This window comes from Chrysemys picta, chromosome 11 (genome assembly GCF_011386835.1).
Source record: "Chrysemys picta bellii isolate R12L10 chromosome 11, ASM1138683v2, whole genome shotgun sequence".
Lineage (NCBI taxonomy): Eukaryota > Metazoa > Chordata > Testudines > Emydidae > Chrysemys > Chrysemys picta.
In genome coordinates this window covers 51,068,938-51,087,157 of record NC_088801.1, presented here as the reverse complement: position 1 = coordinate 51,087,157, position 18,220 = coordinate 51,068,938, and the positions used below count along the sequence as shown (strand labels likewise).

The 18,220-nt window shown below is 39.3% G+C and overlaps 2 protein-coding genes across 14 annotated transcripts in view; one reads left to right on the top strand and one right to left on the bottom strand.

The window, feature by feature from the left end:
- Positions 1-1,940, bottom strand: part of PMS1 (PMS1 homolog 1, mismatch repair system component) — a 98,132-nt gene extending 96,192 nt beyond the window's left edge. For 4 of the 8 annotated variants that reach the window (XR_010591337.1, XR_010591340.1, XM_065560852.1 and 1 more), the window contains exon 1: positions 1,800-1,938. The gene's annotated coding sequence lies outside the window, so the exon portion shown is untranslated. Of the gene's footprint in view, positions 1-77; positions 136-1,799 lie in introns of all 8 variants that reach the window. The other 4 variants (XM_024099982.3, XM_065560855.1, XM_005308035.5 and 1 more) reach the window with 3 other exon arrangements.
- On the top strand, positions 1,835-17,765 carry OSGEPL1 (O-sialoglycoprotein endopeptidase like 1). Of its 6 annotated transcripts, none has more exons than XM_065560862.1 (9): positions 1,899-2,036; positions 5,929-6,001; positions 8,035-8,285; positions 8,849-9,231; positions 10,724-10,928; positions 11,016-11,164; positions 14,287-14,417; positions 14,611-14,682; positions 17,606-17,765. In XM_065560862.1, the coding sequence occupies exons 4-9, from the start codon at positions 9,064-9,066 to the stop codon at positions 17,706-17,708; spliced, it is 828 nt and encodes a 275-aa protein (XP_065416934.1). In that variant the 5' UTR covers positions 1,899-2,036; positions 5,929-6,001; positions 8,035-8,285; positions 8,849-9,063; the 3' UTR covers positions 17,709-17,765. The 6 variants fall into 6 exon arrangements, with proteins under 6 accessions (XP_065416932.1, XP_065416934.1, XP_023955757.1 ...); XM_024099989.3 differs by having other exon boundaries at positions 8,844-9,231; XM_065560863.1 differs by having other exon boundaries at positions 1,960-2,036; positions 5,929-6,033; positions 8,844-9,231.
- The last annotated feature ends 455 nt before the right edge of the window (positions 17,766-18,220 follow it).

Sequence of the window (18,220 nt, the reverse complement as noted above, 5' to 3'; positions counted from 1 at the left end):
CAACTAGTGTTGAGTCTACTTCCAAATTATTAAACATACTTTAATGGGGCAGAGTTGTCAAGGATTAAAAAGCTTACTTGGGAGCCTTTTTAATTCTTCAAGTGCCATCTCAACTCTCAGTAAGTCTTTCCATATCTATGCAAAAAACCACACAAACGTGAAAGTAAGGGACAAGTATAATACTGATTACATGGATGGAAGTCATCTGGAAGCTTTTGGCGTATCAATATACAATAGGGAGAGCTAGTAGCAATACCTATAGTTAAAGTTACCCTGCGCTCTGTTATAAGATTCTTATTGCAGGTATCGGTCTTTCCTTTATAAAACCTTGCATTTCAGCCTGAATGGTTGAAGCTTGATAACTTCTGCAACAAGTGTGGCAAGGCTCTACAGAAAATAGCCTCATTCACTATTATACATGATTCTTTGTACAATCTCCATCCTGTGCACTGAATGAGGCAGAGGCCTTGTGGGAAAAAATAGTATGTGGTGATGTACTGAGGACTGTATCGTAATGGATATGCATAAGGGGGAAAAACTAAGATTGCACATGAAACTTTAACTCTGATATTTCCTAACTTCTGAGTGTTTGACTTTGCAACTTTAACTTTCTTTTAATGTATTTTTAAAATACAATAAATTCATAAGTACAGACTATGTGCACTAACCTAACTAATGTAAATTCTCACAGCCTTTGTAAACTCAAATTTCTTCAGTTACCCTCTCTATGCAAAATCCTCTTTCAATCATTTCTGCCATAAAGCCCATGACTAATACTAGGAGAACAGTCACCTAACAAATTTTAAGTTTACATAAAAAGCTATACTTGAAACCGTAATCTTGATCACACAGCACATAATATTCTATATCTTGTTTAAAGTGCAAGTTGTTGAGGCAAGGATTATATCCTCCTTGGTGTTGAATATAAAATCCAGAAAATAAATCTGAAACCAAGGCACAGCACAGTGAGTAGGTATGAAGGATTGTAGTTTTTTGGAATGAGACATATTAATATTCAAAAGAACCTAAAGGACAACCAGCTTTGAAGAGTCAGCCAAATATCATTGCTTGCTGCTGCTGGGCATTTTGGAGCAGTGGACACGATTAACAGCCTCAGCAGGGGCAGGATAAATCTGGACCATCTCTGATGTACCCTTTGGATGGTTGGAGGGCAGTCCATGCTCACTTAGGCTCTGAGGTGTTCTGCTATCAGTGCTGCATGGCCTACTGGCTCAGTCTGAAAGGGGTGTGTGGACGGAGGGCACAACTGCAGAAAGGGCACTGAAAGCTACACTGACTGGCAGCAGCCTCTGGAAGAGCAGAGGATGGGTGTGCTCGTGTGAGTGCAGCTGGACCAAGTCTAACTGAACGGGATCAGACTCTGGTGCAGTGGTGAGCACCACGGAACAGGCCCAGCAGAGCCAGCACTCGCTAGAAGCAGCCTAAGCAATGGCTTAAGGCCTCAAGCAGCTCAAGGGAGCTCATTATTAAGTGGGGGGCGGAAGGCAAAAACATTCCTCCTTAGGCCCCCCCGGGTATGGCGCTGGGTCCTGTGCTGGCCCTCTCGCCGCCTCTGCAGCACCGCAGGGGGCAGGGGTGCCAGTGTGGCTGGGGAGGAAGGCGGAGCCCTACCCCCGGGGCCTGGCAGCGGTGTCTGTTCCGGCCTGTGCAGCGCGGTGCGGTCTCCCAGTGCCCCGCTCTGCCCCCGCCATGGCCAGAGGCGGAGTCGCCCTGACGGCTGTCAGAGCGCGCCGGTTGCTGCCCGGGGATTAACAAAGATGGCGCCCGCGGCTACTTGCCTCCTAGTCTTTCCTTCTAGTTGCCTGGACCAAAGATGGCGCCAGCTAGCGGTTCCCTGCCTCTCCCGCAGCGGATGTTTCGCCTTTCCATTGGCCCAGCTTTGCCACGTGACCGGGCCTTGTTCAATCGGGGCAGCGACAGCGCGTCCGCTTGTTCTTACGGGGAGGCCGGTTTTAACCCTTGCGGGACAGAAGCCGCAGTCGCCGCTGAAGCTTGTCGCAGGGGCAGGGCAAAAAGTAAGGGGGGGAGGGGTCTCCGTGTCGGGGGTGGGGGGATGGAGACGGATCAAGCCCGGGCCCAGTGAGGCGGAACTTTCATCTAGCCCGAGACTGACGGGGGCGTCTCTGGCGCTGGGGGAGGGTGTGTCAGGCCCGCCGGGTCTCGGTTGCTGGAAGGGGAGAGGCCGGGGTGTCTGGCCCGCCTGTCAGATTCCTTCAGCGGCCTCCCCCTCTGGCGCTGGGTGACTTTGCTCCATCTCTGCTCCCTGGGGCCAGCAGCACGGCCCCTGCTCTTCTCTGGGGCGGCGTGGAAAGTTCTGCCCCCCTCCCGTTGCATCCGCACTGTCGGAGGTTACGTGACTTGCCCACCCTTTATAGTCAGTTCTCTCTAAGGAGCATCTCATTGAAATTGCTGGTGAAGTAACCCTAGCATTGCACCTGTCCCGACTGCCGTGCCACTCTCCTCTCTACCGGGGTACGACTTACAGACAAATTCCTTTATCCATTTATTTTCTGAAGAATGCAGCCACGAAACAGTCCCATGTCTCACGCCAGTTACACCAACCTTCCTCTTCTAGTGCCCCAGTCAAGGTTTGATTTAAATAATTTGCAGACCAGAGGAAATATAACACTTGTAGGCCTTTGGTTTTTTTTTTGCTTCCGTTATAAAAATTATGCCATTTAATTCATCCTGGCCCTCACCAATGGCAAAACAGATTTCCTGTCAAAAATATTTGTGAGCCACATTATCCCTGTCAGGCAATAGCCAGAAAGGGACTGAGATACAAAAGCAATAAAAAGAACAGGAGTACTTGTGGCACCTTATACACTAACAAATGTATTTGCGCATAAGCTTTCGTGGGCTACAGCCCACTTCTTTGGATGCATAGACTGGAACACACAGAAGATATTTATATTTATACAGACAGAGAACATGAAAAGGTGGAAGTAGCCATGCCTCTTACAGTTGGCATGGCTACTTCCACCTTTTCATGTTCTCTGTCTGTATAAATATCTTCTTTCTGTGTGTTCCAGTCTATGCATCCAAAGAAGTGGGCTGTAGCCCACGAAAGCTTATGCGCAAATACATTTGTTAGTGTATAAGGTGCCACAAGTACTCCTGTTCTGTTTGCGGATACAGACTAACACAGCTGCTACTCTAAAAGCAATAAAGGGGAAGCCCTACAGCTCTGCATTATTAATTCAAAACTGACCCACCTGATTTTATCTGTCCAGTCATTATTTCATTTGGAGAGGTTAAACAGTCAAGAGTGTAGAAAGAACCATGAAACTTATTTACACGCAGTCTGGTTCTGTTGCCCAACTCTGTGTAATAACCTTCTACATCTAAACATGCCATTGCACACCATATGATTGCTACCATAGTAGGTGCACTTAAGCATAGAACTCTAGAAATGTTAAAAGAGCTAATAAACAAAACTCCTCCCAGTGAGTACATCATTAGAAATGTGCTCCCGGCAAAGAAGGATCATTCGCCAGGTATGTCTGTTTACATCTGTGTTAGCAGTAACATTGGCCATCAGTTCCCCAAACCTATTTGTTATCTATGTAGATTAGGGGGAGGCAGGGACACATTTTTTCAATAGCCCCATACTAAAAAATGTTGTACAGCCACTAACTCCAGTTTAATAGCCTCACTGCCAGAGTAGAAAAGATCTGTTATTGAAGATAGTTAAGATACAGTTTAACCCTGAAGCAAAAATTAAATAAGCAAGGACTTTCAATCCCAGAATAGCCCTGTTCATTGAAATTAAAGATGGAACAGGATTGAAATACTAGTCCCAACCAGTTACCAACAAAATAGATGTAGATTTTCAAAAAACTTCTTATCTAGTACTGGAAAGGTTATGTCTTCAGTATTTAGTGACATAACACAAAACAACTGCTTGATGTTGCAACAAGTATTGTCTCAGCAGTAGCAATTTCCATAACATGAATAAGAAAAAACACAGAAATACACCTTGTAGTAGAGTAGTGGGAGGAGATCAAATACACTCTTCCTTTTGTTCAGGATTTAGTTCCCCTTCATTCTGGACTTTAATCACAAGATGTAATATGTTGAGAAAATTAATTTTAAGATCTCCAGAGATAATTAACAGGATGTGTGCATAACATTCCTGTGGTAACTCACATCCTTCCATACCGATTTTCTCCTCCCCTTGTTTTTTAATCATATCTTGTTGCATTAAATCTAATTGTCATCTCTTCAGGGCAGGGATATGTCATTTTATTTGTCCATAAAGTACCAGGGTCAGATATGGTGTTACATAAATTCGACATGATAATAAGTTGCTTATCATGTTCTCCTTTTCTGCTGTTTTTCTCACGTGATATCTTAAGGTGGGTTTTCTCTATGTAGTTATCTAACCAAGGCCCTCATGCAGATAGGGTCTGGAGGATCATAAGAACGGCCGTACTGATTCCTAACATCCTGTTTGCTTTTTTGACTGCCTCTGCACACTGCGTGGACATCTTCAGAGAACTATCCACGATGACTCCAAGATCTTTTTCCTGATTTGTTGTAGCTAAATTAGCCCCCATCATATTGTATGTATAGTTGGGATTATTTTTTCCAATGTGCATTACTTTACATTTATCCACATTAAATTTCATTTGCCATTTTGTTGCCCCCACTCTTTCATTTAATGGGAAACAGTGTGATCCAGTAGCTAGGGGATGGGATTGTTACTTGAGAAAACTGGATTTTGTTTCTGGTTGTGCCATGACTGGGCAAGTCACTTAATATCTTTCTATCTCAGATTCCCCATCTATAAAATAAGGATAATGAGTGAAGTACTTCAAGATCTGTGGATGAAAATATACTATTGATTATTTTGGTACAGTTATCTTAACTCAATTGCTTCCCTTTTCTTTTTACAGTCATGCTTCATTTTCCCTGCCTGGGCGCTTGACATATTATGTCAAAAATAAAATGAGTATCCTTGAATAGTTAGTGGATGCTCTTCAAAGTAGCACAGATAATAATGTTATCAGGGGTCACTGTCCTGTTTTTTAAAAGGCTCAGAATCTAATCAGATTAGTTTGGATTTAAATTAGTATCCACGAGTGCATTTCTCAGAGCATGTGTAATAAGAGTTGGACTGATTAAAAAAATTGGCTGGAGTGGTGTGTAGGAAAAAATGGTTATTTTAGAAGGAATGTTTTTACATTGTGGTGTGCTGTAACAAACGTGTTTTGATCCCACTCACTGTGAAATCATTGGGTGTTTTCCCGTTGATTTCAGTGATAGCAGGACCACAGGGAATTACACAGGAACCAGTTCTCTGAGGGTGTGGGTGGTGGAGGAGGGACAATTCCCTCTTTCTCACCCTCTCCCCCCATTTATCGACAGAGTGGAGGAAAGCACTTCAGCCACTATGCCAGACCTGTGACTGGAGAAGGAGCCACGGCACCTTTGTACCCTCTGTGGATTCATGGCTCCTGATTCCATGTAATCACAGACGCCGTGGCCACATATCCCCTAATTTATAAAACAAGTATTTATAAATTATAAACAAGTTATACTATTGTTTATTCTTTTAATGTTTGTGGTGAGACTACTTTAAATAAATAAAACAAATACATTCTCCCACTACATTGTTCCTCTTCTTGTAACTGGCTTGCTAGTATGATATTGCCCAGTTATTTGATTCTTTGTTGTCTGGAGTAATACCTTTCTGAAAGCTTGAATACTTTTTACAGTTGCAGTGATTTATGGTAAGTCTTGTTCCTTCTAATAATGGAATATTCAGGCATATAAACTGTAAGGTATTACTTATACAATTCAGAATTTAGGAGTGTAACCAAGCACATCTGCCTGTCTATACATAATGTCTATGCATTGCAGAGTTTTATGAGATTTACTGTGTGTTCTGTGTCTCTCTCACAGAAAAGTGTAAAGCATGGGACCAAGAGTTGGAAACACTGAACAAAATCTGTTTTGAAACATGTTTTGGGTGCAGGTAACCACAGACCTCCTAACCCTTATCAAAATGTTAAGTATTAAGAAAACATTTCCTTTTCTTTTTCTTATTTCTTAGAAAACACATTTTAGTTCAGTACTTTGTAATAGTAAAAAAGTAAGGGATACCCTATTCAGGTCAATTTTTTGAGCTCTACAATTGACTGTTTTAGAAAATGAAAGGTACATTGCTGTTTGTTTGACCTGAAACTTGATCTGCTTATTTTCTTGCAATTTTTTTAAGTCCATGTAATTCTGTGTACAGTAGAATAATAAGAAAGCATTCTTGAGAAACCCTCCAATAATAAACCAGTATGCATGCACAAAGGAGAAGCAAAACTGGGAAAGGGAACAGGTAACACTTTCAAGCTTCCAAGGGGTTATTTTATAAAGAGTGAGGAAAAAAAATCATTTTTTAAATTGCTAAAAATATTTTGGCACTGGCTTTTTTTTTTTTCAATTAACTTTTCATATAGAGAAAGAGAGGGAGAGTGAGTTCAGTTCACTTTAAGAAATATCCATTTTGTTAGTCACTTACTGTAATCTACTGTACAAACCATTTGTGTTTTGTAATGTAACTCAGATTAGGTTGTTAAAGCACAGGTAAATGGGACCATGTCTTACTACTGAGAAAATAGACAGGAGAGCATTTTAGAAGCATATTAAACCCAAAAACATTTTTTTTCTTACCTTAGGTGGTTAGGTCCTCCTATTGTTTCTACCTCTTTTTGAGGCCTGAGTTGGAGGACAGTGCTTCTTGTCTATGTAATCCCTCTAATGGGACACATTTTCTTTTTTCTTCTCTCTTTTTATAAAATTCCTTTCGTTTTCTCCATTTCTCGTTTGTTTCTTTTTCCCCGCCACCACTTTCCTTCCCTACCAGGAATTCCCCCCATGTCCTCCACCCCAAAGTATTTCTAGTGTTAGATGCAGCAGCAGTTCTAAGATCTATTACTAAAAATACCATGAGCGCTGGGCACTTACTGCTACTGGCGCTAATATTGATCCTTGTTGAAATACTACGTCATGATCAGCAACTGTCCTAGTACTGGGAGAAAAATTGAGTCAGAGGACGACTGTGGCCCAGATCCTAAAAGATGTTTAGGAGTTGGATTCCTATTGAAGTCGATGTGTATTAAGCTCTGAAATACCTTGGAGGATCGGGCCTAGGTACCTAAGGCATGCTCCAAAATATACTTTTGATGGAGCACTGCCTAAAGTTAAGGTAGCATGGGGATTTTCATCCTAAGGGGTCATTTTCAGAGGCCTATCAAAACATATCTTTAGGGCTGAAATTTGGCACATTTGTTCTAAGCCGAATAGTGAATATTTTGGGAAAGTCTGCACAAAAACAGCTCAGCTGGTTTGAATTAGGAAGATTGTGTGGAAAAAAAATACAATTTTGCTATCATAAAAAAAGATTGGTCAGTGTAAAAGAAGTGTTTTGCTACTAGCTCCAAGGATCTAGCCCAGCATGTTGTTATGTATCCCTCTATAGATATGCAAAAGGAGAGAGAGAATATATGTAATGGTTTATAGGGCATGATGAAGTTTTTATTGCCACAAATATACATTCTTATTGCTCATGAATGGTGGAGCTCACTGAAGGGAGCAGGAGACTGGGTCTGTTTCTCCTTGGGACTTATACCAGTGTAAATCATGAATCAATAGAAGTACTCTGGGGTAAAACCTGGGTGAGAAGAGAATTAGGCCCTATATATGATGACTAATTGTTAGATCTCATTGTAAGAACCTCTGCTTAATATAAGGGAAAAGATATTCCGGTATCAGCTAAGCCTGTTCACTCAGCCCTCTAGTGGGTATAATAAACGATGGAATAACAGAATTTTTAGTCTCTTCCCATTTTCCTAAACATGAACCCATTAAAGTCATTATTGGTGTAATTGCATTAACTTTGAAGTGACAGTTTGCATGAATTTGGCCACTGCTTTTAAAATTACTTGTTACTAATATGACTTGGCCTGACTAAATTACTTTTGTGGAATTTGAATTCTGAGGATGGTATCTGTACAGTTCTTTTCTAGGCATGCCTCTGTGCAGAAGATTTTAGCAATAAGCTGTGTAACCAGACGCACTTCAAAATCAGTTAAACATGGCCGGTCTGTGTGTTTAAGAAGCATTTTCTTTAACTCTGTCAAATACTATCCCACTAAATTAGTTCTGGGAATTGAAACTAGTTGTGATGATACAGCAGCTGCTGTGGTGGATGATACTGGCAAAATCTTAGGAGAAGCTTTACATTCTCAAAATGAAGTCCATTTAAAGTAAGTAGACATTATCATGGGTGCTTTATTTTCTAAACTGCACTTGTAGTTTAATATGATTACTAATGCGAGTGTCATTTATATTTGTCATATTCTATCAAGGGGCAGGTTCTTAAGTCTTAAGAAATATGAATTGGTTCTGATGATCAAATTTGGTAAAATTCCCCTCACCCACCAATCCTGAAGAGTATGTTATTTGTCTCCAGTTTTGGACAAAGGTAAATTAGAAAATGGACATTCCTTGCTAAATTCCTGATGACAGAGAGGGGTTGCAGATACCAACTCCTATAAATTGTCTTGGCACAGCCTAGGGCTAAATTCAAATGGGGCATAAACTAAGCAAGAGCAAGTTGAATCCTTGTATAGCCTTCCATTGGAAGTGATGGTAATCTTCACTGCATGGGGCATTTTAAATAGGACTAGACAAAGCATTTGAGACTATACTGTAGAGAACAGTCATGACGTGGCAGGACTACCAAGTCTTTTCCATCTCTCATTTCTATGATTCTGTCTCTCTCATAAAATATGGACACTTCATAATTCTTTGTTTCTAATTAGAACAGGTGGGATTATTCCTCCAGTGGCACAGCAACTTCACAGGGAAAATATTGAGCGAATAGTAAAAGAAACACTCTACGTCAGTGGAATCTCTCTCGATGAGCTCTCTGCTGTTGCAACTACTGTAAAGCCAGGACTCGCTTTAAGTCTCGGAGTGGGATTAGAATATAGTTTAAAATTGGTGGACAAGTATAAAAAACCTTTCATCCCCATCCATCACATGGAGGCACATGCACTTACAATTAGGCTGATAAACCAAGTGGAATTTCCTTTCTTAGTTCTTTTAATCTCTGGAGGCCACTGTATCCTGGTAGTAGCACAAGGAGTTTCAGATTTTCTTCTGCTTGGACAGTCAATTGATATAGCACCAGGAGACATGCTCGACAAGGTAATATTTCAGTAGTGATTCAATTATGCATTTTATACAAGTGCTTACATTTGTTGTATTATTTACATCATAGTTTGTTTCTTATAGTAGCAAAAGTAGAGGTATGTATTCTTTAGGAAACTGGGATTCTGGCATTGCCTTGGGTAAGAATTTGTGTAAGCTTTAGAGCAGCTAATGTTCTTTCCAGCAGTGGAAAAACAGTGGAATCCAGTAACAGGTAAGGTTAATAACTTGTGTAGACCAGTCCTACTCTCTGTCTTTTATTAGCAAATTTTTATATTTGTGCACAGACCCTAGATGGATACGTTAAATAAATCTGAATAAATTAATTTTTAAATATTCCCTGCTTATAAAATGGGCATTGTTAAAGGAAGGATCTGATTTGGCAGGTGTATATTTAAACTCTGTGAATTTTCATTGTAACCACAGAGGTTGGAACAAGTTAGCCAGTATGCTTTCTAGAATATCACCTACGGTCAACATAAAAAAAACAGTACAATACACTATAAACTTTAATTTTTTCCTCCAATTTGAAATACACCTCTACCTCGATATAACGCTGAGCCAAAAAATCTTACCACGTTATAGGTGAAACCGCATTATATTGAACTTGCTTTGATCCGCCGGAGCGCTGCTTTACCGCCTTATATCTGAATTTGTGTTATATCGGGTCGCGTTATATCGTGGTAGAGGTGTACTAGAGATTTCATGGGCTCAGCGGCTACTAAAATCTATTCATTTTATTTCTTTAGTTGGCACTAGTTGTTTTCAGCAGGCAGGTAGCCATAACCTGGATGGCCAGCCTACATTGAGGCTGGACATAGAAAGTTCAACAATATATGCAGTACAAGTGAATCTGACTAAGACTAACAGTGATATTTAAAAGGATGCTATTGTTTAAAATCATGTTTGATTTTTTTTTAAATGTCCTTACTTATGTTACTAATTGTGCCTGAGAGAGTTTGAAAAGTCTAGTTTATGTTTCACAAGTTATATTGTGTTGGTCACTGAATAAATAAACTTAAGCTGGCCAGTTTCTGTTTCTTATTCATTCTCAGGAAATAGCACAGGTTTGCAAGGAAATTTTTAAAACAAAACAAAAATTTAAAATTTTTTGAAATCCTTTCTATTAGTGTTAACTTGGCAGTCTAATATACCTGTGAGTGTCCATTTCAAACAGAATAAGAATTAGATTCTTCGTGTTTCTTGCAAAGTTTGAGGATCCTCATATTCACCCAGTTTATTATAAAATTGGATTTGATGTTAAAAGCCCTCTAACGTTAGCTGTAGCATCTATCATTGGTACTTTCATCATAGCACCTAGTTCACAATATATAAACTCTGGGCCAAATTCATCCTTAGTGTAACTCCATTGACTGGAGTTATAATGGAGCAGTGCAGTTACATCAGGGATTAATTTCGCCCTATTTTTCCCCAATTCTTCTTTCCCAGTCTATTGTTAGCATAATTAGATTCTTTTCTCTTTTTCTAGGTAGCAAGAAGACTCTCTCTAACAAAGCACCCAGAGTGCTGCAGAATGAGTGGTGGGAAAGCTATAGAGCACTTGGCCCAACAGGGAAACAGGCTGCATTACGAACTCAGAGCTCCCATGCGACATCATCGTAACTGCAATTTTTCCTTTTCCGGACTTTGCTTCAATGCCACTAGAATAATTATGCAAAAAGAAAAGGAAGAAGGTATTTTTCAAAGTAAGATACATACGAATTGTACACCTGACCTGCGGTTATATTTGCAAAAACCTCTTTTGCTCACCATTTCTGCAGGTTTACAGGAGGGACACCTCCTGTCCTGTGTTACAGATATTGCTGCTGCAGTACAGCATGCAGTAGCACTTCATATTGTCCAGCGAACACACCGGGCTATTCTATTCTGCATAAAAAGTGGCATCTTATCACAAACAAATGCAACTTTGGTAAGTACATATAACTTTACTATGCATGTCAAGGGGTACATGCTATCATACATTTGAATACATGTAACAGCACCAGGAGAAAGTGTAGCAAGGCATCAGCACCGTCCTTGACATTTCCACTGATAATGCTGCTCCAGCATTAAAATAAATGCATGTGATACATTTAGTTGAACATATAAAAATAAATAAATCCTGCTGCAACAGAGTGTACAGTTGTAGTCCTGCTTTGAGCAGGGGGTTGGACTAGATGACTTCCTGAGGTCCCTTCCAACCCTGATATTCTATGAATTGTAGTTCTGTGAATAAAAGTGCATTGTTAAAGGTAAAGTAATTTTAAAGTTTTCTTACATGTCTGTATTTTTCTTGTATATATTTAGATGTATTAGGAACATCTAGCCACAACTTTAACATCTTTTACCCCAAACAATCTCAAAGCATTGTATAAAGTTAACTAACTGATATGAAAACTACATGTAGGGATAGCATCATCCTCCACTGAAATGCAGCCATCTCTGGGTGAAACACATCATTTGTTTCAACTGTACAGAGCAATACTAGAAAGCAGTTTAGGAGAGGAAGTGAGAATAATATATCAAGCTAAAATTTCAAGGGGAATTTATAGGTAAACAGAATATGATTAACCAAGTTTAAATTTGCCCAGGACACTAGGATTAACACCTTATCTTGTAAAAAGTACCGTGAGATTTTTAATTACTCATCCAAAAGAGAGTACCTCCAGCAGAACAGTACCCTTTCTCTCCTCCCGTAGTTCTATGCTGGGACATTTAATAAGCATTGATTTAGAGGGGAGAGTGGCACCTATTGAATTGCCAGCACTACTTCCTTTAGTACCTTGCTTTTCCTTGTAGCTTTCCTCTCCTAGTCTTGACATGATTCAACTCTACTAAATTTGTGAAATCTGACAGCCCAATGTGGTATGCTGCAGGGTTTTGCAGGGGTACTGTTTCAGAATTCTTCATTTATAGTTACTCTCTCACATTTTGTCTTAATAAATTGAGGGGAAAAATAATCTCTCTTAATCATCACACTGTTAATGCTACTAGGCCATGCACTTCTGTTCTTGTAATTGTTCAATGATGATTAAAGCTTTATGAAATACAGTGAAAATTTTTTAAAGATTTTTGTGAACATGAGAAAAGATGTCTGTTAATTAACTTAATTTTATAACTTGTGGTTCAATTTTTTTCATATTATTCAGTTATACTAACCTCTCTTCAATAAGATAACTAGAGCTTGTTAGAAAATAGGACACTCTTTCATGAAAGTTCTCCTCTGCTTCCCTGCCCCCCCTTGGCCTTTTTCTTGAAATATTTAAAAAACTTGAATTTTTTGGACTAACTCTAAAGGTAAAAAGTGTAGTTGCTATAAAACCTTGGAGATTACTTACCTTTTTACCTTTCTATGTATTATAGCAACTTAATTATAAGTGAAAAATGTCTAAATTAAGCATAATAAATGGTTATATGCCAAATTCAATAAAACTTCCAATAATATTCTCCACTGTACAAGGACATACATGTCCCAGAAAGCAGAATTTTCAAGGACTTCTACTATTGGATGCATAAAAAGATGACAACTTTTAATTGACTCTGGATGTGTGATCCTAGAATTATGTGATTTTTTTTTTTTAAGGATGGTGTCTTTGCCTGCTACATAGGACCAGAAAGTCATCTTTAACAGCTAGCATTTTTACAAGACACTTAAAATATATATATATATTTAAAAAATTAAATAATTTCATAGACTCATTTTAATTAGATTCCCAGCACACAGGAGCACTGATCCTGATTGAGAACTCTGTGCACTATTTAATAGAAATAATCATTGCATGTGGATAATCTAATCCATTGCTAAATCATCCCTAATACATGGGTATTAAGTCTAGCCTTGAATATATAGTGATGATTACATGGCTTGCTTTTTAGCATTTTCTCTAATAACTTAAATGTGCCATGTTGCAATTTACACCCATTACTTTTGTTCTGTCCTACTTGAATAACGTGATTAAGGCCAGCTGGGACCATTATGATCATCTAGTCTGACCTCCTGCATAACAGAGGCCCTAGAATTTCACCCAGTAATGCCTGATATTTGATAGTTGCCCTACTTACACATCCTTTACGTGCTGTATTTATAGATAGTAATATCTGTTCAGTAATCTTTTAGGCCTGCTCTACACTGCCGCTTGTAAGTTACCCCCGAGCGACGTAGCTTACATCGACCTAATGCAGGATCTACAGTGCACTATGTTGGTGGGATATGCTTTCTCACCAGCTTAGCTTCTGCCTCTCGGGGAGGAGAGAGCACTCTGCCATCAACTTATCACATCTTCACCAGACCCAATAAATTGACGCCACTGCATCAATCGCAAGCCCTTACTAAGACTACAGACACCCAATTCTCTTATCCTTTTCTATTCTATTAGGTCTTCATTTCCCTATTTATTCTCTTTGAAATTAGGGGTATGGAACAGCTTCCCCCAGGACATTTCACCTTGGAAAAGAGATGACTAAGGGGGGAATATGATAGAGATCTATACAATCTTGATTGGTGTGGAGAAAGTGAATAAGGAAATGTTATTTACTTCTTCACATAGCACAAGAACTAGGGACCACCCACTGAAATTAATAGGCAGCAAGTTTAAAATGAACAAAAGGAAGTACTACTTCACACAACACACAGTCAACCTGTGGAACTCTTTGCCAGAGGATGTTGTAAAGGCAACAACCATAACAGGGTTAAAAAAAAATGTAGATAAGTTCATGGAGGATAGGTCCATCAATGGTTATTAGCCAGGATGGGCAGGGATGCAACACCATGTTCTGGGTGTCCCTAGCCTCTTGACTACAAGAAGCTGGGAGTAGATGACAAGGGATGGTGATTATCCATTCTGTTAATTCTCTCTGCAGCATCTGACATTGGCCACTGTCCGAAGATAGGATAGTGGGCTAGATGGATCATTGGACTGACCCAGTATGGCCTTTCTCATGAATTTTCTTCAATATCTTCATCAAGCTTTTTGTTGATGCAGCACTATCAGCTGTTCCTTATTTGTTTACCTTTTGAATGACTTTTGCCTGTCTTTTTAAAATTGTTGTCAGGTTGTATCAGGAGGAGTTGCAAGTAATCAGTATATCCGAAGAGCTCTGCAAATTGTAACAGATGCAACTAACTTCAATTTGCTGTGTCCTCCTCCCAGACTCTGTACTGACAATGGTGTTATGATTGCCTGGTGAGCAAAGACTGTGTTTCTATGTTGTTGTTTTTTAAATGTTCTGTAAAGCAGTGGTACAACGTGAAAAACCAGTTGCCATAATTGTGTAAGAATTTCTGCTTATTGTGGTTAAGCCATGTGTCATCCAAACGAAAAGACACATTTGTACGTTAAGTATGAACTGCATTTTACATTTATGTTCTCTATTTAGGAATGGCATTGAAAGGATGCGTGCAGGCTTAGGTGTGTTACATAGCACAGATGGCATACGCTATGAACCAAAGTAAGTGGCACAGCTCCTACCAATCCATTTTCTCGTACGGTCACATTGAACTTTAACTTCCTTCAGTCATTTTAATTTAAGCCTCCTTCAGTTACACAATCAGATTTTATTATGTGAAACTTCTTGTGATCCAGTTGTGCTTTTTAAATATCAGTAACTTTTCACTACAATTATATAAGATACAAATAATACTTAATACTTATTTACCCCTTTTTGGGCATAGATCTCAAAGCACATTATGAAGTTGGATAAATATCATTATTCCTATTGTAATATGGGGAAATTCAGACACGAAGAGGTTAAGCAACTTGCATGGTCATTCAATTAATTGGTGGCAGAGCCAGGAATAGAACTAGAACTCAGGCATTCTGTCTCTGAACTGTCCTATGCACTGAACCCTGCTGCCTGTTCATGATCAGCCATCCAGTGCTAAATTCAGATTGGGTTTACATTCCTGAGATGGAATATCTGTTGGTGGAGGCTGCAGTGGCACACAGCAGTCCCAACCTATTTTGCTCTAAGGAGCTGGAGACAGGCCAGCACTTTTCCAAAATTGGACAGAAGGCATGTGAAGGATATGTTGACCTCTCAGCTGCCTCTTCCAGTGGGGATGCTGACAAGCCTGAGCCATTAAAAAAAACAAACAAAAAAAGGCTACTCCCCAGCATCCTGATGGGAACCCTGAGGGATGGCAGCAGTAGACACCCTCTCAGCAAAGCCACACTGTGCATCAGTCTGGCCCCAGGTCTTTAGACAAAGTTAAAACACTGCTTCTTAACCAGAATCCCTTTAATAAAATAACATTTGATATAGAAAAGTCTGATAATATAAAATACCTCTACTGCACTTTACAGACATTAGTATCCATGGCGTGGCCTGTTTTATGAGCTTATGTAGGTTTTGTAAGGAATGGAAGTGGGGTTGAATTGAAGCAAAGTGTTTGGGAAACTCTGGAGGTTCCCTATTTTTAAAATGCTAATTGTGATCTGTATTATTATAAAATAGGTGTTCATCTTTTCCCCTTTCCTCAATAAAAACAGACATTTTGGGAACTTCTCAGAAAACACAGATTTGCAGTTTTCCCATAGAACAAAAATGTTGGAATGTCATGCTCCAGAGAGTACTTATGTAAGGCTTCATTCATTAAAAAATAACGATACCTTATTTTGCTGCAATCCCACAGAACAGATAAATTGCACAGGAAAATACTCTTGTGAACTTCTGCTATATCTTGCATTCACAAGTGTTAGCAATGGGATGCAAACTGCGAAATCTCAACTAGCATCAAAGTGAAAAAGAAAAGCAACTTTCTGGAGGGAAAACAACCACCACCATAGCCAGAGTTCATCTCTTCTGCTATGTTCCAGGTTCCAGTTCAGACTGTAGGGTAATCTCTTCAACTAGGAGGTAGGGATAGAAACAACAAACTCTTGGAAGCGGCTGTAAGTAACTTGAGCCCTTCTAGTTTGCCTCAGTAGCTGTTTTCTCTCTCCAGAAAGTCAGGGCAGACAAGCTGGTTCAGTAATGCTAATAAATTTGATATGATTTGACCTGGCCTGTTTTTTTCCCTTTCTTAACACTATGAATTTGTGTTTTCCAGCTGCTGTTCTCCTTTATATTGGATATTCAGTATCTTTACTAGACCCTCACCCATACTTATAGCCATTTGTTCACAAGTTGTTGTGTTTCTTATTTCTTTTGACCTTGATTATTCTCTGGCTAGCTGTCAAATACCTTTGGCCAGTTGCTCATTTCCCTTCCAACTGTATATTCAGCCTATTTTAAACGAGATTAACCATATCTTGAAAATTTATTTGTCTGGCAGGAGCTATTATTATGCCACTTGCTTTTTTCTTAAATCTCATTCAGTCAAAAATTTTAAATTGAAACTAGTTGAAACCCTTCTTGTTTAAGATGTTTGCAGTGTTTTATATTCAAAATTCCTCACTTCAGTTAGAGGAGATACCCTTGGGAGGGAAGCTAAGAAAATATTTCTCCTTTAGAAGGAATTTGCTTTTCTCCCCCATTCGAAGCACATTGGGGCCACTTCAGCAGTCAGGGATACTCAGGGTATAAGGAAAGTCCATGCTCCTTTTTTCCTGTGCTGGCTGCAGGAAGGAGTTGGTAGAGGAACTTCTATGCCAGCTCTACACAACTGTGGGATCCCTCTACCCTGGGGTAGTCCTCCCGTGACTGGACAGGTCAGCTTTATTATTTGCAGCACATATATGGGTTAATTCTGAGCCCATTGATATCTATGGAAGTTCTGCCATTGTCTTCAGTGGAACCAGGATTTCACCCCTGGTGTAACACTTACCCCTGACATAAGCAGGGACAATTCTCATTGACTTCAGTAACAGTGCTGTCCCTTTAATTTCTTGGGCTGAGGTTTGGTTCATTTTGCTAACAAAAAGACTGACTTTTGAAAGGACTCACATTTCATGTTTCAAATATGAGGTGAGAGATAAAAGCCTAAATGCAGAGAGATTACATTTCTGGGCTGGAGATAACATGTTTCTTGTTCTGGGCAGATCATTTGTGTTGAGACACTTCGTAGACAGTACTGAGCTATTCATATGGAAGGAAAGAACCTGCAATACTTTACTCCCTGTCACTGGTGAAGGGGAATGCTATAAAAACATTATGGGTTAGGTGGAACTCGTGTACATCATCATGCTATGAACAAGGAAACTCTTTCATAAAAGGGAAGTTGGACAAAATAAGATATAGAAGGGGCTGTATAGATTTACAAATCTTCATTGTCTGTATAAAGCTCACAAGAGTCAAGCACCAAATACTCTCTCATAATGCTGAATACTTTAAATAGGTAGCTTCATAGTTGAGTAGATGTGTAACTTTATTACCGTAATTATAAAAAATCGTTTGTTAAAAAATAAATAATACAGTGCTTGTTATATTATAGAGCTTCTCTTGGAATTGATATCTCAGAACAAGTTGGAGAAGTTGCCATCAAGGTACCAAGTCTAGAAGTCTCCCTAAATGAACTTGCAACTATCAACTTATAACACATCCAGTTTGGGAATTATTGTTCATGGCTATTATTAAAATATTTATGTTTCCTAGTCTTCTCTTACTAAGACATATCTGACCAATGTAAGCACCCTTATGGGCAGCTGTGCTATTTAGTAGTTAAAACAGGGAGCTGGAAGTCAGGAGAGTTATTCTATTCTTATATGCCATTGACTCCTTGCATGACCTTAGACTTATGTCCCTTATTTTTCCCATGTGTAAAATAGGAATAATTTAATAGTGCAATCATTACCTTTGGAAAGCACTCAGTTAAAGATCTCTAGATAAATAAAAACTATCAGCCTTAATTATTATTAACTATATACTCAAATATCCTTTTGTAACACAGAACAACGTTTTATAGAGGCAAATTTTCATAGCACTTCAAGATTTTGGCTACATGAGTCCATTGATCTTAAAACTCGGCACAACATTTTAAAAATGTACCCATAAGAGTGGATATAGATTAGTCTGAGAGTGCCTATCTGAAGATAGAAGATGCAAGTAT